The sequence below is a fragment of the Brienomyrus brachyistius genome, chromosome 10 (genome assembly GCF_023856365.1).
Source record: "Brienomyrus brachyistius isolate T26 chromosome 10, BBRACH_0.4, whole genome shotgun sequence".
In the NCBI taxonomy this organism is placed as follows: domain Eukaryota; kingdom Metazoa; phylum Chordata; class Actinopteri; order Osteoglossiformes; family Mormyridae; genus Brienomyrus; species Brienomyrus brachyistius.
This window is the reverse complement of record NC_064542.1, coordinates 6,699,296-6,718,645: the sequence shown is the minus strand read 5'-3', so window position 1 is coordinate 6,718,645 and position 19,350 is coordinate 6,699,296. Positions and strand designations below refer to the sequence as shown.

Below are 19,350 nucleotides of genomic sequence, written 5' to 3'. Positions count from 1 at the left end.
GCAGATATAAGAAAATTAATTCCATTAAACCGACATGAAATGAAATATTTTGCAATGTTATCTCGCTCGGCCAGATGTGTTCGCTCATAACGAAAGCGCTGTGAGTTTGTGTCATTTAACCGAATCAGCGATCATGAACATCCAGCGTCAGCAGGAGAATAATTTCGCTCCTTTTGGAAAACTATTGATTGCATCTGACTTTACGTTCAAATGAATAAACAAACTGCAACCGGGATATGAGACAACCCATCAAGATTTGTTAATTATGTTGAATATTTATATGCATTGAAATACACAAGACTAGATACAAAAGCAAAGCAGTAGACAAGGTTCGACAGAAATTGTTGGTCACGGCATTTTTCAGTCACATGTTTTTGGCTTCGATATATTTAAGAGGCAGCACTAGAATGACTCCCACAGAATTTCAGCGCCGGGATGGACCTTTGCACTTCAGTCCACTAGAGGGCGGACGCGCATCTGTATACGCAGACATATCCAGGAACAGTAATGCGGGCTTCGACTGCGCATGACATCTCCTTTCTGGCTGCGGTACAGGTTAAACGCCACCTCTTTTATTAGCTGTTGGCTGATAAGTTTATAAGTAATGCATTTATACTATTACCACCTCTGGGGGGTTTAAATGGGTTGCATTTAGGATATTGGATAAAACCAAAAGAACAGTGACCGCCCCACAGACACAACACAAAATATCAAATAGGCCTGCATTAAAAATTCCAAGACGAATGTATTAGTGAATATACAGAAACTTCAAAATTGCATTTGTGTATTTGATCCGCTTTCAGAAAATAATCCATATCACCAACACGCACAGTCAGGTGATCACGCGAAATATTCTTTGACCATCTTATTGTTCAGTGCTGTCAAATTAATTTCACAGCTTGTATACTTGTATATATTGCAATGTTCAATAATATCCGCAAATAATTGCAAGTGGGCTGTTCTTAGCTTTTATGCTTAGAGCTTGTCCTGTAAATCGGCGTAGTTGTCTACCACCCGACCTGAGCTTAGAAACTCAGTGTGGACACACCGAATATCCCTGCTGTCCTACGTATTTAATACGAACTATATACGCCGGCCATTCTCTACAGGCCCACATACAATAAGGTCGCACGTCTCACGAAATCCATCCATCCATCCATTTTCCAAACCGCTTATCCTACTGGGTCGCAGGGGGTCCGGAGCCTATCCCTGAAGCAATGGGCACGAGGCTGGGAACAACCCAGGATGGGGGGTCAGCCCATCACAGGGTACACTCACACACCATGCACTCTCACATGCACACCTACGGGCAATTTAGCAAGTCCAATTAGCCTCAGCATGTTTTTGAACTGTGGGGGGAAACCGGAGTACCCAGAGGAAACCCCACGGCGACATGGGGAGAACATGCAAACTCCGTCTCACGAAATCACTTTAGTAAAATATTCAGCCCTGTGAATGGTTCATCAATATTTAGTGCCGTTCTTTTTGGGTTGAAAAGGATTTATACATAAAACAGAGGCAGATTTATAAAATGGACTGAGCATAATATGCTGTTCATTTTTTATTAAATTAACAAATGTCATTTTTATTCAGCTGGCCCCCAGTCATGGGTTGTTCCCCGCCTCGTTCCCGTAGCGTTCAGTATAGGCTCCGGACCCCCCGCGACCCAGAAGGATAAGCGGTTTGGAAAACGGATGGATGGATTTTTATTCAGTGTTCAGTGTATATATATATATATATAAATATATATATATATGGTTTAATATTTAAACAAAGGCCTATACACCTCAAGGCAAAAAACTGTGGCGAAAAGGCCTAGACCGGCCGTTTTTCCGTGTTTTCATTTTGCAGTTTGCACACGCATTTCTCCCTGCTCTGACTCCCGCAGCCACCTAAGGGTTAAGCATCCAGAGCCTGTAAATCGACACTTACATGTGACTAATCGCATAGTTTTTAAACTGTCCGCCTCGGAGAGGAGATTATTGTCTGAGCTGCGTGCCGACGAGAGGGCAAGGTTAGTTTCACTTTATAAAACATGAATTTCAGCTTGCAGTGTGCTAGTCGATGTAATGTGTGTTTTATGTTCGTCCTGCAGCGGCCGGGGGCGCTGGGGGCAGGGGGGGTGTCGAGCTGATTTCCGTGAGCTCCGCTTTCTCGCACGGTAACCTTCTAGGCACCTCACCTGATTCAAGGGGTTTGTGAATAAAATCATTTTCTCCGATATCTCTTGGATAGCGAACGTCCGATTCAGTTGTAAATGATTTAATTCGAAGTATATAAATCCGGATCTGCGGCGGTTTGTTGGCCTTTTACTTCCTATGTGTCGCCCGTGAATGCTGACACCTGTTTACCCTGCGATGGCAGACATAGCTTTCTCCTGAGGAGACCGTAAAAGTTAGTAATATGAAAAATTTTGGTTTTAAGTATAGGTTATTGTCCAAACCGTCTTCCTGGGACATTTTGTCTGTATTGTGTGTGGTTTTTTTTTATTTGTTTTTTTACCCCGTTGCTGTTTGACTTAGGTGTTGTGTTTACATCCAAATGGCCAAATCATGTACGACAGATTCCTCAGTGTTAAGCAGAATAAAAGTAGTTTTAATTGGGAAGGAAGCCTTTAGATGTTCGTTTCTCGATTGATACTTGTCATCTGTTTACAGTTAAAAAGCAAGGAAACACCTAAAACCTTTTAATGGACAGTGGAGGACTTTTAGAATGTTTTATTAAACATATATTCCTGACAACTGATGACATCTGGCAGTGTGTAATGTAATGCATATTTAAAGTGTTTCTGAATCGTTCCTCCAGAATGCTGGCGCCTCTGTGATCCATGAGGCGTAAGGGAAGATGCAGGAGGAGCTGTCCGTGTTCGACCTGCTGGAGTGTCCGCTGTGCTTGGAGCCGCTGGACGCGACGGCCCGGGTCCTGCCATGCCAGCACACCTTCTGCAAAGCCTGCCTGCGGAAGCTGGCCAGCTCCTGCTCTGAGCTGCGCTGCCCCGAGTGCCGCGCGCTGGCACCGGGGGGCGTCGAGGAGCTGCCCGCCAACGTCCTGCTGCTGCGGCTCCTTGAGGGCCTCCAGCGGGGCCCCAGGGGGACCCCCAGGGTAGCCAGCAGCAAGAACAGGCCCCACTTGGCCCGGAATTATTCCATAAGGAGAAGCAGGGAGGCTCGCTACTCAGCACCCCGACAGGCACAAGGGCGTAAAAGCACTCCTGACAGGGCAAGTAATCACCTCTAATCCCTCGTTCTCTCTGTAATGAGTCACTGAACTGAACACAAGCTGCTTTTACCCCTTGACTCTAATCACCTTGTACCAGAACCACACCAAGCTGAACGCTGTAGCTCCGCAAAACACAATTACGGCTGAAAGGTGCCGACCCAGGATCTGTACTGGACCACTGTACCTCCTTTAGTTTTAGGCTCGGAAGCCAGTTGACCACCTTTGTTTTGTGTGGTTAGTCTTTTAGTGAGGATCTTTGCATCACTGCTCAGCCCAAACTGTGAAGCAGTGTTTCAAAACCTGGTCTTCAAGGAGCCACAGATAGTCCACATTTCTGGAGCTGGGAGGGAGCAAAATCGTGGACTGTCTGGGGGCCCCCAAGGACCGGACTGGGAAACACTGCTGTGAAGAACTTAATATTCTTAGAGTCTGACCACTGACAGTAATAAAATGGTGAGAGCTCAGGCCGTTCCGCAAAGATCTGTCTGTTATGCCGGCCCTGAAGTGGCGTACGTATGCATCCGTCCGTTTTTCCAACAGGACGGACGGGTTGTGTCTCCCGGGAGCCTCCCGTTTGTGTAGCTGGCTGTCCGCCCTGCAGTCACACTGCTGTCTGTCACTCCAACAACAAGAGTGCCGTTGTGCAGCCTCACACCGTGTCTGTAGGCGCTTACCTGACATTTCGGGAGGAGCTGTTCAAGACTTATGTGGGTCACTGGGGTGGCGCACTGCTTAGCACTGTCACCTTACAGCGATGGAGAGCACATTGTGTGGCGCACTGCTTAGCATTGTCACCTTACAGCGATGGAGAGCACATTGTGTGGCGCACTGCTTAGCATTGTCACCTTACAGCGATGGAGAGCACATTGTGTGGCGCACTGCTTAGCACTGTCATCTTACAGCGATGGAGAGCACACTGGGGTGGCGCACTGCTTAGCACTGTCATCTTACAGCGATGGAGAGCACACTGGGGTGGCGCACTGCTTAGCACTGTCACCTTACAGCAATGGAGAGCACACTGGGGTGGCGCACTGCTTAGCACTGTCACCTTACAGCGATGGACAGCACACTGGGGTGGCACACTGCTTAGCACTGTCACCTTACAGCAATGGAGAGCACACTGGGGTGGCGCACTGCTTAGCACTGTCATCTTACAGCGATGGAGAGCACACTGGGGTGGCGCACTGCTTAGCACTGTCACCTTACAGCAATGGAGAGCACACTGGGGTGGCGCACTGCTTAGCACTGTCACCTTACAGCGATGGACAGCACACTGGGGTGGCACACTGCTTAGCACTGTCACCTTACAGCAATGGAGAGCACACTGGGGTGGCGCACTGCTTAGCACTGTCACCTTACAGCAATGGAGAGCACACTGGGGTGGCGCACTGCTTAGCACTGTCACCTTACAGCGATGGAGAGCACACTGGGGTAGCGCACTGCTTAGCACTGTCACCTTACAGCGATGGAGAGCAGCATTTGAACCTCCGCCCTGACTCTGCGTGTGTAGAGTTTGCATGTTCTCCCTGTGGTGATTTTCCCCATGATGCAGAAACATGAAAAGGTGAACAGGAGTCACCAAATTGCCCTGTGATGGGTTGGCACCTCATCCTGGGTTATTCGGTGCCTTGTGCTCATAGCATTTGGGCTCGACTCCAGACTCCTGCTTGCCTGCTTTGTTGTGTCGGTATGGATGTGTGTCACCTGTTTATGTTTCACTCTGGGATTATCCAGAATTTTCTAACTGGACATCCTGTTGCTGGTGTGGGACTGTGCCATCTCTGAATATGTTCGTATTAATATCATTAATCTGCCACACTGCTTGTCTAGTTAAGGTTTTATTGTCAGGTAATTTACAAATGTTGCTTTGTGAGTCGTTGGTCTGTTGTAAATGCAAGTGCATCGTGGGGGTGTTTCCTGTTAAAGATTGAGGATCAGGGTGATGATAGGAGTCTCCGGCCTGCTGGTCTGGGAAGGGCCTGGAGCCGTTCTCAGGCAGCAGAGAGAACACACATGCACATACTTGATAGGCGGTTTAGACACAGCAGTGAACCTAACTATGTGTCTTTGGACAGCGGGGAGAACCAGCTCCATGCAAATCGAAGGTGGGATTCGAACCTACAGCCCTGCTGGTGCGAACTGCACAGCCATTTCAGTCTGTCCGTCATACATATTAGATATCCATTTAGACGTTGATCTTCCATGGCTGGGTTTGTTGGCTGTGACTGCCTCATACCCCCCAAGAAGGGCTGGGACAGTGGGGTTACCTACGACTGTTCATCACAGCCTTATTTAATCAAACAGGCAGCAGTTAAGTAACCAATGGGGGCTTAAATGTACCTGATTGACAGCGCATTTCATACCCGCCCACTGTTGGTTTTGAAGCCCAATTTCGTCCATCACTACCCTCAAGTGGGATAAGATGAGGTTCATTTATCATACATTACGACAGCCTCTTCCTCGTACTGTAACTTTGTGTCGGTCTTTGCTAAATAAATGCATAGCTGCCCTCCGTCTTTGTAGCACTGTGTGTAAAGAGAGAATTTGCTTAATCTACAGCAAAACAGCAGGCTCATTGTTGTGAGAAATTGCTTTGGTGCTCTGCGAAGAGCAGAGCTGTTCAGTCATGCTATGTGTGTCTGTAACAATGGCTTGTGTCCCCCCCCAGCCCCCCCGGCCCTGCCAGTGGCTCTGAGCCGCATCGTGTGCTGCGGGGAAGCCTTTTTCTCAGTGTGGCTCTGTGGCTCTGCATTCATAATTATTGAGCGTTTATCTTGGTGACGTTGCTTGCTTTTCAGTTTCCTTTATTTGGGGCACATTTATTTATTTTTGACCTTTTAATGGCTCGGAAACCGTTTGGTAACCAAATATTGACATTTTTATGGAATCTGGTCTCCAGTTATAAATGCAACCTACTCGAAGTATCAGGACACAAATGTAAGTTTTGTGGTTTTCATAACACCTTTAAGCATGAAAAATAGTTTTCTGGCTTCAGATCAATAAATGAACATTCCGCACACAGAGTCCCACGTCGGCACTCATGTGGGCTGAGTGTTTCTCCATTTCTCCCAGACACACAGAGAAACCTTCACTCTGTTTAACAAAAGGTCCCCATTGTTCCCAGAGCTAATGAGTATGCTGGTGCGGGACTCGCTTGTGCTGTGCCATCTCTGAATCGTTCTTATTAAAGTCATTAATCTACCTCAGTAGTTGTCTGGTTAAGGTCTTATTGCAAGTGTTGCTTTGTGAGTTGGAGGTCTGTGATAAATTCCAGTGCTTCTTAGGATGTTTCTATAGTTAAAGATGAAGTGTGTGACGATGAGGGTGATGATGGGTGTGTGCAGACATCAGGGGAGGACGGTGCACAGCTTGCATGCAGACATCAGGGGAGGACGGTGCACAGCTTGCATGCAGATATCAGGGGAGGACGGTGCACAGCTTGCATGCAGATATCAGGGGAGGACGGTGCACAGCTTGCATGCAGATATCAGGGGAGGACGGTGCACAGCTTGCATGCAGATATCAGGGGAGGACGGTGCACAGTTTGCATGCAGACATCAGGAGAGGACGGTGCACAGCTTGCATGCAGACATCAGGAGAGGACGGTGCACAGCTTGCATGCAGATATCAGGGGAGGACGGTGCACAGCTTTCATGCAGATATCAGGGGAGGACGGTGCACAGTTTGCATGCAGACATCAGGGGAGGACGGTGCACAGCTTGCATGCAGACATCAGGGGAGGACGGTGCACAGCTTGCATGCAGACATCAGGGGAGGACGGTGCACAGCTTGCATGCAGATATCAGGGGAGGACGGTGCACAGCTTGCATGCAGATATCAGGGGAGGACGGTGCACAGCTTGCATGCAGACATCAGGGGAGGACGGTGCACAGCTTGCATGCAGATATCAGGGGAGGACGGTGCACAGCTTGCATGCAGATATCAGGGGAGGACGGTGCACAGCTTGCATGCAGATATCAGGGGAGGACGGTGCACAGCTTGCATGCAGACATCGGGAGGACGGTGCACAGCTTGCATGCAGACATCAGGGGAGGACGGTGCACAGCTTGCATGCAGACATCAGGGGAGGACGGTGCACAGCTTGCATGCAGACGAGGCAGAAATAGGATTCTATTCCCCACCTCTGCCCCGTCAGATTGGCATCTGAAGTCCGACACAAATGATTCCCAAAAATGGGAAACGATGAAGCACGCTAAGGTGCTTCTGGATGAACATGTATGTGAGCCGCTGGTGCCTGTAAGCCCCATGTAGTGGAAGAGAGACGTGCTGCTTTATTCCTGCAGAAATGCGCTCAAAGCATGATGGATGGTAGAGGCCCTGCTTGTGAGCGGTGGAGTATGAACTCTTGAAAGGACCTTTGAAACGCAGCCGTACGACATGGCCAAGCACGCTTCTCCTTGTGTTGTTTCCCATATTTATCAGTCTCCCTTCTTCTGCTGCTGGACATTTCTAGTTCTTGTCCTATTACAACTCTTGGGTAAATGGGCAGAATCTTACTACGTAATGAGCACCTGATCTTTCTGCGGTGCTTCACATGTCAGCTTGTTCAGTGCTCTAAGGTACAAGAGTCAATTACATTCCGATGTAGAAAACCCATCTGACATTTTACCAGTGATGTTTTCGGCAGTTCTGGCATTTTTTAATTTGGAGAACATTCTGTAGCTAGACTTGGAAATACAACCGATCGGACTGAACCAAACACACACACACACACACACACACACACATATTACATTACTCTCTATCAGAGAGGACTGGAAGTGTACATTTGTGTGCCTTTTTTTCGTCTGGCTGCCACAGGACCCCCTCACCCCCACTGGTCACTGTGCCCAGTTATCCCAAGAAGAGGCAGCTCTCCGCACCCCAGACGCCATTCCCCGCTGGCCTGTTATGCCAGGCTGCCCTGTTGTTCACACGCCTCTTATCGGAACAGCCCAGTTACCTGTAATGCCTGCAATTATGGGATGTGTGGGATAGCTGCAGAACATGATGCTGTCACCCCAGGTGGGCTTTTTAAGATGGCCGTCCGTCTACCAGGCCTAACTTGCTGTCCGATATCGGCACAAAACATCTAGCATTTGCGCTGCTCTGTCCGTTCATATTAGGCATTAACGCTTTAACACTCGCATGGAAATAGGCCGGCCTTTTAACACTGACCTCCCGGGGCGTTTAACATGTCTTAACCACCTCCAGCATCTTCTGCATCATCAGCCATCAGACTGAATTGGGGAACTGGAGGTTTTAAAATTGGCAGAGAGGAATTCCTTTTGACATTTCCGGTTAATGTCACGCATCTCGCTGACTTGTGGCTTGGGAATGTCCTCCTTTCATTTATAGGCTCCTTATGTATTAGCCCCGCCCCCGTCTCTCAGCCTGTGTAATACTGGCAAGCATTTTATTTTTGGACATTTTCTTTTTTTCGTTTTACTTCAGGTTCCCTGGTCGAGGGCCTTGCATAATTACCACGGAAACCTCCCCGAAGAGTCCAGTGTTAAATCAGGCGACGCTGCCATTCCCCGGCGGAAGGTCGACGAAAACGGTTACCACAGAGACCTTCCCGGCACCCCGGCCCCCGCTGACTCGGCAAAGATGCAGCCGGCTCCGCCCCTCTGTCGTGCCCTCCATGACTTCGGGCTCAAGGAGAAAGTGCGGGAAGATGGCAGGGACCTTCTGCCTTTCTTCAAGGTGTGTGTCTGTTCGGGAAACTGTTCTGAGACGTGCTCTTCACTTTATATGTGTGGGACGGTGCCGGCAAATGGCGGTTAGCTACCAGGACGAGACCCACACTCGCTGGCTCCCCCGGAGCCATGCGTTATGGTTTCATCACGGTATGAACTCAAACAGACTATGGATTGTTACTGGCTGAGAAAAAATGTTTGTTCCCTGTGTGAATGACAGTGACAGTGTGGTGGTTAGTATTCCAGAATGGGGTCATTGGTGCCAAAATGACTGTGTGAGACTGAGCCAATGCTGCAGGGGAGTGAGCTTATGGGAGAGAGTGTTAGATACGGGATCATCTTTCCCTGTGTTCTTGGTGACGTCTGTCTGCTTGGCACAATCAGAGCTCTGCCTACCCTCTAGCACAGGCGTGTAACACGAGGACGGCTCACGGCTGAGTTTTGTAGGATGTTGGGCGTGTCTGCGTTTAGGGTTTAAACGCTGCCGGTGGTTTCCATTAAGGCCTGCTGTGGTCACATGACCTGGGAGAGCGAGCCTTGTAAATGGCGGGATGGAGTGCCTTGCTGAGGGGCCTTTCAGAGACAATGGACGTTAATATGAGGGGTTCTCACTGAGTGCTCCTCTTAGTGGGGTGGGATGGGGGGGGGGGGGACCATCGTCTCCATTAAAGGCCTGACATGGACGCTTGTTTTTTTTCCTTCTTTCATCCTGAACATGGACGTCAAGGGCGACGTCATCACTGTAATAAGACGAGTGGATGAGAGCTGGCTGGAAGGAAGGGTGGGAGATAAAACCGGCGTTTTCCCCATCCGGGTCACTGAGGTAAGTCAGGGTGCGAATACCGAGGTCTATGGGAACGAGAATCCCGCGTTTCTCAGTCCCCTGGATGGTATCGGTCTGCCCCGTGAATTCGATGATCCTTCACTGTGATTTGAGGTCGGCGTGATGTGTTTATGACCATCCTCTTTGACATGCCATGTTTATGACGTCGCCGTCTGAATGACAGAGCTGCAGTCGCCGTCGATTTGGCCCAGTGACATTTTATCAGCTTCATACCTTCGTCCTTTGGTGCTTATTGTTGCACACTGCAGTGCCTTATCAGCTTCTCCTGCCTGTGATTTCTCCTGTGAGAAACGTGTCCACACACAGTAACCGTCTGGAGCAGTTCAACGTGAGATATTTCAGAAGAGCGGCAGGGGTGCGTGTGGTGGACAGAGAGGGGAGAGGGAGGAGGAGGAAACAGCGGAGGAAGAAAGGGGGAGCAGGAGAGGGTGGAGATAGAAGTGGTAGAGGAGAGGGAGGAGGTGATGTTGGAGAAAGTGGTGGAGGGAGGGGAGGGTGGAGGGAGAGGGAGGAGAGGATGAGGAGGAGAGGGGGAGGAGGAGAGGGTGGGAGAGACAAGAGAGATCAGCAATGGGCTACATATGGGAGATGAGAGATCAGTAAAGGGTCTCCCATGGGACTGGAGAGATCAGGAAAGGGCTTCCTATGGGATAGGAGAGATCAGTAAAGGGTTTCCTCCAGTATGGTAGCAGCCGCCCCGCCTTGTGCCGGGTGCCACTTGGATGAGGAGCAGCCAGATCTCCCCTCACTGACACACACAGGCCTTTTCACCTGAGGTTAAAGACATCAGGTCACATCACGCAGGCCGCTGATGTCTGCCTGCTCTTCGCCCCCACCCCCAAGTGCCACCGGCCACGTGAGGAGGGGTGGGGGGGTGTGCTCCAGTCAGGCTTCCTGTGGGCTCGTGAGCGCCTCGTGCGAGGTGCAGCAGAGCGTTAAGCTGGAGATGCCTCCCCTCCCTGGGCGGCAGGCTGGCACCCATTTGTCTAGAACATTCCGGCGGGGCTGGGAGGGTGCAGCGTGACTGCACATGCCCGCCGCCTTCCCATCCGAGGGGGAGCTGTGCCGTGCTTTCGGTAAATACGCCAAGGATGGAGGCACTGCCTGATCGCTCTCTCCACCCTCTTATGTTCCTTCGGATCCTCCTCCTCTCCTTCAGCCAAATTCGGCGGCTGTGAAACTCCTGGGGAAGCGGAGGGGACGGGGCTGCCCGGACTCGCGGCGGCGGCCCACCAGTGCCAGCAGGGACATCACGGTGGCGGAGGCATCTGGGCGCAGACTTGGGCCCGGGGCCCCTCTCAGCCCCGCGGCGACCCCCACCGCCGGCACCGTGAGCCGGCTAAGCCGGCTGCCCCGGGGCCCCCTGGGCGGACGGCAGGACCCGAGTGTCTGCGCCCCCACCTTCCCAGAGCCTGGCGATGCCGGTGCCGCGGCCCAGGTTGTTGAACGCCGCTCCGATGGATATGGGAGCGCCCTGTTCCAGGTGTGTGTGTCGTAATGGCTGGGGATGGGGGGGGAGTTTGGCCCATAATTTGCTCCCAGAATGATGTTGTGACACTGCAGCTAATGCAGTTAAACGGGGGCGACACAAAGAGCAGTTATATTTAAGTCAGATTTCCCGAACCTGGAAGCAGTGCGTTCCCAGTGCATCGTGTGTTTTTGGTGTCTGTTTTGTATCCTGTGTGCTTTTGTCCTCGTGTCCGTCACGTCCTCAGAGGAAGACGTGTGCCTGTAAACACTCACGCACGTGTATTTGTGCCTCCGGGGGAACAGGATGTTCCGATCGCTTCAGGAAGTGGAGTTCTGTTATCAATGCGTCTTTTCAGTCTGTGATGGCTGGCCATGTTCGTGGGCTTTGGGTGAGGGAGAGTAAGAAATACAGGAGTGAGCTTCTCCGAGTGCCCACGTTGGAATCAGAGTAATCGCTCCACCCTGCTCATCTGCCCCCACGTCTCTCCCCAATGCCAGGGCAAGTGAATTTTCCTCCTGAAACAAACCTCCACTGCAGTTTTTGGTGTCTCAGGTGTCTCTGGATAAGCTGACAGACTATTCATTCAGGAATATGGGAAATGTTGCATTTCCTGCAGAAGGCGTAGTCAGGATTCACACTCAAATGACCAGCTGACTACAGCCCAACTAGGTCATTACATCTTGCGTCATCTCCAAAGAAGGCGCTGTCACCTAAAACGAGTTCCTCTTGATTTTTAATAAAGGAGATCATTGCTAATGTTAATCCTATTGAATTTGACATTCAGACAGGCGTTTTAAGTACTCCAGAGGGTTGGCAATGGGGATTAGAATGTGGATACAGCTATTTGGTTTATGTTTGCTGCATATAGGGTCATACAGGACTGAAGATCTCCTTGGAGCAGTGCCTCCTTGTGGGGTCCTGGGCAGTTGGACCTGCTAGGAGAGCCTCATATTAGTTTCAGCCAACGAAGGTGAAAAACTCTCTGCTTGAGAAGACATCAGAGATTTTACCTGCGATTCTGCCGAGGAAGGCAGGGGATCTCTATCTGTTATATGAGGCAGGAAAGCGGGCCTCGCCATGTACGGGCAGGGAGGTGCTCACCAAACGAGGCTAAACAGAGAGCTGACGTCGGCATCGCTTGCCGTTTTGGATTTTGCTGCCTGGGTTCCATAAGCACACCCTCGTTTTGGCATCTCCGGTTCTCGGACGCCTCCAGACACCAGGCTTGGGAGGTCTGGCCTGACCCCACCGGCTGACACTCTGCAGAGGCCTTGAGCCCGTGTGCAGGGAGGTGTCCGCCCCCCTCTGCCTGACCTCAGTGAGCCCCAGCCGCTGGCTGCCTGCTTCTTAATGTTTCATGCTTTTCTCAGCTTCCATTTACAGCCCACATCAGAGGACCCGCTGTCATACCGAGGTCTGCATGCACCCTGATGGAACCCTTTTGAAGTTCCTTCTTTTTCTGGTGTCTGTGTATCCGAGTCGGGTGTCTCCAGTGTCAGAGTGACGCCCGGTGAGGCTGCCTGCTGTCTGCCCCCCCCCAGCTCCTCACCCCCTTCTCTGAGGTCCAGAGAGGCCCCAACTTTCCCTGATTTCTGTTGTTTGGTAGCAGTTTCAAGAAGGTTCATAGACAGCAGGGTGTATAGATCCCCAGGGTCTGGGGGGACTCGCACATACATCTGTCCATTCTCTGAACACGCTTGTCCAGAGTCTGTTCCGGAGGTACGGGCACAAGGCAGGGAACAACCCAGGATGGGGGGCCAGCCCATCGCAGGGCACACTCACACACCATTCACACATACATGCACTCCTATGGGCAATTTAGCAAGTCCAATTAACCTCAGTATATTTTTGTATTGTGGGGAGAAACCGGAGTACCCGGAGGAAACCTTACGACCACATGGATACTCCACACACACACACACACACGGAACCACAATGGAGAATCCAACCCCGGTCCCAGAGATGTAGGGCAGGACGCTGTTACTATATCAGGGTCAGTCTTCATGTTTACACTGAAGGCATTTTTTCAGGACCTCACGTCATCTCTCATATGGTGATGTCTGAACTTTTCGGTGTTTTTGAGGTGAAATTTCCCCACACAGCTAAACACAAGCGGCCACACTGGGTTTCCCACCATGATAGTGGACTTGTGGATATGTTTGTGTCCCTCCTTAGAGTGTAATGCTTGTGACAAAAAGTAAAATAGCGTATCCATGCGATCATGTGACTTCTGGGCTTTGGATCAATGCCAAACAGTAACAGGGTTAGGATTAGTTTTAGGGTCAGGATTAGGATTAGTTTTAGGGTCAGGATTAGGGTCAGGCACGGCACGGGTCCCTTTTAATGGAGGAAATGCTCAAGTTTTTTCCAAAATTATACTGGTGACAGTTGGAGTGTCTGAGCCTGACCTGCCGTCTCTCCTGCGTGATCAGTGTCGAACGGGAGGCGCGGGCTCCCAGTCATGGGTGTGGCTTCTACTGCAGGAATCTGGGGGCCCTGACATGTAGGAACACCCCCTCCCATAAGTGAGGATGAATGTGTCGGGGGGGCCACCGCCCATCTCCCCCCACTCGTGGTTGAACTAGGCGCCCCAAAAGACCTCTGGCATGATTGGAACGCTGCTCTGAGGTCAGCGAGCGGTTCTGAGACGGTTTTTGACACTGAGGTACAGCGCTGCTGCCCTTAGGCCATTTAAAAGGGCTCACAGGTACAACCTGGGCCCCCTACAGACACTCCCTCCTCATGGCCTTTCTGCTGACAGGGTCCCACCCCGGCCCCCGCAGAGAGGAAAATGGTGCAGGAGGCCCCGCCCATCATCACCATGGCACTGGTCAGCCCCCAGTCCCCGATGGCCTCTGTGGAGACCCAGCAGTCTTCCAGTCAGCAGCTGTCCATCAGCGTGTGAGCAAGTGCCCTCGCCGCCACAACCTGTGTGTGGGTGTGTGTGTGTGGGTGTGTGTGTGTGTGTGTAATGTCACTGCCATCGGCCCTGTGTGTGTGTGTAATATCACTGCCACCGGCCTTGTTTGTGTGTGTAATGTCGCTGCCACCGGCCTTGTGTGTGTGTGTGTGTGTGTGTGTGTGTGTGTGTGTGTGTGTGTGTATGCATAAATAAATCCATGTCCAAATAATGAGCTGATAACCACATCCTGGGTATTGTCATTCATGCTTCTCGCTCCTCACAACTGCGGACTTTCCCCTGGTCATAATGAAACTGCAGGGCTCCGCCTGCGGGGGCAGCACCGATCACAGGGTGTCCGACCACGAGCAGCTTGCCAGCAGAAGGGAGGTGCGTTTTGGAGGCATCCGCTGGTGGTGGGCCGTGATTTACCGAACAGAATTTCATTTTGCAGACAGACGGTTTCCATGACAAAGTCAGCGGGAAACTCCTACGTGTTTCATTGTTCGGCCGTTGGGGCCCAAATTCCCCTGAGTTCTAATTTCCCCATTATAACTACCCCACTATTGGCGTGTCCCAGTGGCCTTTATGGGACGCGACACCATCAGCATTGTGTCATCGTGTGCTGCTTGGGCCGGGCCCGACAGGGTGCCTGGCAGCGGGGAGGGTATCTGGGTCCGGCTCGAATGGGCGACTCTGTCGCTGCTGAATGCTCTCCGGGGATCCGCTGATTGTGCTTTAATATACCACATGCTCTTTCCCCTACAGTTATTACTGTACTCCCTGCAGTCCTGCTCTGTCACAGTGCTCCTCTTAAGTCACTCAGCCATTTCCTTTCCAAGTGGTTCGGCTCTGGTTCTGTATAACCCAATATGCTTCCTACCATGTCCGCAGATGCATTCTGTGCTGCGGAGAGATCCCAGCACAGAGAGAGAGAGTGTGTGTGTGTATGTGTGTGTGTGTATAAATGTGGACAGTATTGTGGCCTATCGGTGTGTGTTCTGTGTTGTTTGCCCTGGTCTATCTTGTCCCTGCGTGCCCCCATGAGTGCTTGCCTCCTCTGAGCAGCTTGGTGGTGCTCTTTGTTACCCAGGTGCGCCACGCTGTACTCCTACACCCCATGCCGCCCAGAGGAGCTGGAGCTGCGCAAGGGGGAGATGGTGGGCGTGTACGGCAGATTCTCAGAGGGCTGGCTCCGGGGTCTGTCCCTCAGGACAGGCAAAGTGGGCATCCTGCCTGCCAACTACATCACGCCAGTGCTCAGGTAAACCGGCCAAAAAGCCAGCAGTTTGGCTGGTTACCAGCCGGGCTACAAACCAGCTAACGGCGTGGAATCAGGGAGACTCTTCTGCCTTTGACTCTCTCTGTTCCCCGGCGCGCATGAAATATTCATCTTTCTGCTGAAATCTCCTCCTAAGAGCATTTCTGAGATCTCAGCAGCTGCGTTTCGCTCGGAAGAAGCAGCGAAACTGCTTTAAAATCAGAGGCACTCAGACAACATGTAGCAGAGCATCCAGGGAAAGAATATACTCTGTTTAAAAGATAATCAGTTATGAACAGAGTATGACTCGTGCTGGGTGGACAGCAAACAGGACCATGTGATCCAGGAATGATTGGGGAATTTGGAAAAAAAATGAGTGCAACAGGAGAAGTGGGCCGCTTGGGAGGAGATGCAGCAGTGTGGGGGCTCAGGGATCTGGGTGCGGGTGGGTTTGCTGGACAATGGCGGGAGAACAAGGTCTCACCCTTTTCGGACAGGAAATGAGGTCAGTGAATGGGCCCCCAGCCAAAACTCCCCTCCCCCATACAGAGACTTACAAAGAGCTTTTAACTTAATGTTCTCCCCTGATGTGCTCATAAGTGTCAGTGCAGTTAAGAAAGGCAGGCTAAGTGTTTAAGGTGGAACGAAGCCTTTTTCACTAAAGAGAGGTAACACTGTGTCGTCTTCACAGAACCACAGCGAGGTTCCTGGAGCCGAGAGCTGCTCCTCCCCCTCTGAGCGCTCCTGGGGGGAAGAGGCCGGTGGGGTGCAAGCCCCAGGGGGCAGGCCTGGGCCAGGACAGGCCCGCCACCAACGGGCCTATTAGGTCAGCTGGACATGGCCCTGTGGTTACCATGGCGACCCAAGCCATGTCTTCGGTAGGCGCCGGTTCCGGATTGGCTAATCCGCACACCCTGAGGAGGGGTTTCAGGGCTGCGCACGGGGGTGAGCACCGTCGAAGGAGGAGCAGGGCGCCCTCAGACACCGGCCATTCTGGTTAGCTCTCCATGCATTGCTAACCCCACCCTCCACTCTCAGGCTCCTCCCTCCAGACGATCTCCTCCCAGGCACCTCTTTCGTCCTCGGTCCGACCCCAGCAGATGACCCTTCTGGGGATCTCCCCGCAGAGCCAGGGTCTCTCCTCCGTCCTCTTTACACCCAAGACGAGAAGTGGCCTTGCCCTAAGCGCCTCCAGGCTGCCCGTCTGGAATCACGTAGCGACAGCGCCCTCTGCTGACGGCTCCCTGTCGTCGGAGCCCCGAGACGCAGCACCCAGAGGGCCTCAGGAGAAGCAGGCTTCGGCACACCCTCAGTCGATCCTGGTGAAACCAGACTCACAGAAGAACGCTGCGGAGAAGGTGAGGCCTCGGCCCGCGTGTTTGTCTGATCTCTCATTCGTTCGCCGCACTCGAGGTTTCAGTCACATAGTTGTGGCCGCTCCTCTCTCCGCAGCCTCTCAAGTCGGTGCGGTTCCTCAGCCAAGGGGCATCCCGGGAGAAAGCAAAGACCCTGCCACCCAGGGCCCACGCCGGCTTTGCCGCCCAGCTCGAGCTCCCTGTGCTGGAGGCGTGGGGAAGCCTTCCGGCGTTCCCCACCGCGCAGGCCGTGCTCGTGGACGGCAAAACCGCTGGGATGCGGAGGGGCGGCACTGTGGAGGGGCTTGAGAGAGTCGGCTGAGCGCGTCGGAGCCTCCGGCCTCCCAGGGATGGTGCCATGGTCTGTCTGTGACACATGCTACACCCTAACCCCACCCTCACTGTAAACCTGAGTCCCCTGCCAGCAGCACAGCAGACCCTAAGCAGTCCATGAGGCCGCAGCTGCTGAAGCATTCAGTCTCCCAGCAGTCGTCCTGAAGTCCGCTCTCCGCGGCCTCCGCTTCCTGCAGGTCTGTAGCACACGTCATGTTGCACCCGTGAGCCTCTTAAACGGCCGAAGGGCAGCACCATGGCTTGGGTGACCGAGTGTCCTGTCATGGTGTCCCCTGGATGGGCTTTCAGCTTACAGTCACCCCGCACTGGACAAGGGCTTCTGGGAAATGGATGCATGATGTAACCATGTCAAAAGCAAAGGTGAAAATGGACAATGAGCTGCCCATCATCGTCATAATTATCATCATCACCCTCCTGTGATAATTGTGCACATTTTAAAAAAGCAGCAGTGTTTCAGTCTGTTACGGTATGGAGTCGCACTTTCGTGGGCAGGAGCATTACCACACACTCCTGTCTGCTGCGATCTCAGCCACACTGCTGTTTAGTTCTCTCACACTCGTCCACTCTCCTTGGGCATCTCACCCTGCAAAATGCTGAGGGTGCAGGCGAACTTTCCCACGTGCATTTCACATGTCTGTAATCAGGGGTGTTTAGGACCACTGACTTGATTCTGAGTAAGAAGGCGTGTATGTTCACTTCTGATCTTACTGTTCAGTGATTTGGATCTAACCGTATTTGAACCATGACACTTGCAATTACTGTTGGCTTCACTCGATGTTCTGCAACGTCGCAGATTTGGAGCTCTGATTATTTTGTATTTTCATTTTTGTTTGTGTGGTGCTTTATTCAGACCGAAAGATAACAATAACATGTAAGTATGGATTACAAAGACATTATTAAATGTATATAATAATATTCCTAAGCGATGTGTGAATGGCCAAAATTATTGGAAACCATTATTCATGTTTAAGGTATTAAACATTTGCGGTAGCTTTCTTGTACTTAAACCATGTGCATTCACTTTCAGTCCAGTGTGGCCGGTATTACAAGTTTGCAGATGGTTTAAAAACCAGTCACCATTATGACGGTGAGCAGATGTAGTTTCTCAACGTCACTCAGCAGCCACCTTAGTTTGAAATGCACCGCATTCTATTCCGATTAGCGAACGTCAGTCACTCCACTAAATATTAACCAGTTAAAACAAGACGACACCATGATGAATATAACCTCTTTTTAGTACTAATTGCATTTGTAAATAACAGTGTGTATAGTGTGACTATCTTTATGTGTCTTCATGCCATTTAAACAAGTGGCTTGGTTCTGTTTTCCAGTGGTGCCATAACTTAAAGACACAGCATGTAATTAACTGCCAGCAAACAGCCAGTGTATCAGGGTGGGGTGGGGTGGAGAGGATTCTCCAAAGGTCACTCAGTGGCCCAGCAAAGCTGCTCAGCTTCAGGTAAGCAGTGGTAACCAACATGCCTAAACGCTAAATAACTACCACCTGCCATAATTTTCACACAGCTCCTTATATGCTAAGCACTCACAGGTGGTTCCAGTAAAGCGCCCCCCCCCATCATTACAGGGAGTGTTCTTGGCGTGCCTGTGTATCTGGGGACTACACCCCAGCTTCAACCGTAGCAGAAACCTGAGGTGTCAGGACCTGCCCGAAACGAAAGGATGCTGGTGTCGAGTGCAGCCTGCCTACCTGGGGAACAGGGACTGCCTTGCTGAGATCGTTAAATGTTCCTCAGTTAGCACACTAATGCCGTTACAGAAAGCAGCATTTTTACTTATTAATTCCAAGCTAAGGCCAGAATAAACCTGTAAAATTCCCCAGCAGATTAAGGATTGCATTATGCTGACTATTGCTGGCAGTATGACATGCTGATACTTCAACTGATCATTCTTACAATGTCATGTTACAAAAGGTGTGTTACAACCCTCTTTTCATTGCCAGTGTGACAGTGAAATATTTTTTAAAAATAAATTGCTTTATGTTGGGAAAGGGAAATGCTGGTGCTTGTTCTTTTGGTCATGGGGAGTTTGGCTGCTGATCTCGAACGGGTCTCCGAGTCTGAGGAACGAGCCAACTAGTGGATGGGAAGAATGAGGTATCACATTCCCAATACTGGTGGCACTCAGAAGTCCTGTCTAACAACCCTGCCCTCTTCAGGCGGTCTGTGTGATTACAGCACAGATTAGTTGCTCTGATATTGCTCTGTAAATTCTCTAAACTAGAAAGCCT

The 19,350-nt window shown here is 51.2% G+C and overlaps 1 protein-coding gene across 4 annotated transcripts; it reads left to right on the top strand.

The window, feature by feature from the left end:
* The first annotated feature begins 534 nt into the window (after positions 1-534).
* sh3rf2 (SH3 domain containing ring finger 2) lies at positions 535-19,116 on the top strand. Of its 4 annotated transcripts, XM_049027306.1 has the most exons (12): positions 535-549; positions 1,889-2,014; positions 2,806-3,219; positions 8,674-8,925; positions 9,646-9,741; positions 10,922-11,245; positions 13,995-14,134; positions 14,454-14,522; positions 15,226-15,396; positions 16,085-16,338; positions 16,432-16,751; positions 16,846-19,116. In XM_049027306.1, the coding sequence occupies exons 3-12, from the start codon at positions 2,845-2,847 to the stop codon at positions 17,068-17,070; spliced, it is 2,226 nt and encodes a 741-aa protein (XP_048883263.1). In that variant the 5' UTR covers positions 535-549; positions 1,889-2,014; positions 2,806-2,844; the 3' UTR covers positions 17,071-19,116. The 4 variants fall into 4 exon arrangements, with proteins under 4 accessions (XP_048883263.1, XP_048883267.1, XP_048883264.1 ...); XM_049027307.1 differs by lacking the exons at positions 535-549; positions 1,889-2,014 and adding an exon at positions 2,088-2,194; XM_049027309.1 differs by lacking the exons at positions 535-549; positions 1,889-2,014 and adding an exon at positions 2,139-2,161.
* The last annotated feature ends 234 nt before the right edge of the window (positions 19,117-19,350 follow it).

Bases quoted from the DNA above. Each gene is read 5' to 3' on its own strand.
- sh3rf2 (XM_049027306.1), top strand. From the start codon at position 2,845: ATGCAGGAGGAGCTGTCCGTGTTCGACCTGCTGGAGTGTCCGCTGTGC. The intron at 9,742-10,921 runs GTAAGTCAGGGT...CCTCTCCTTCAG, and splicing joins TCCCCATCCGGGTCACTGAG to CCAAATTCGGCGGCTGTGAA. The intron at 14,523-15,225 runs GTGCGTTTTGGA...TTTGTTACCCAG, and splicing joins AGCTTGCCAGCAGAAGGGAG to GTGCGCCACGCTGTACTCCT.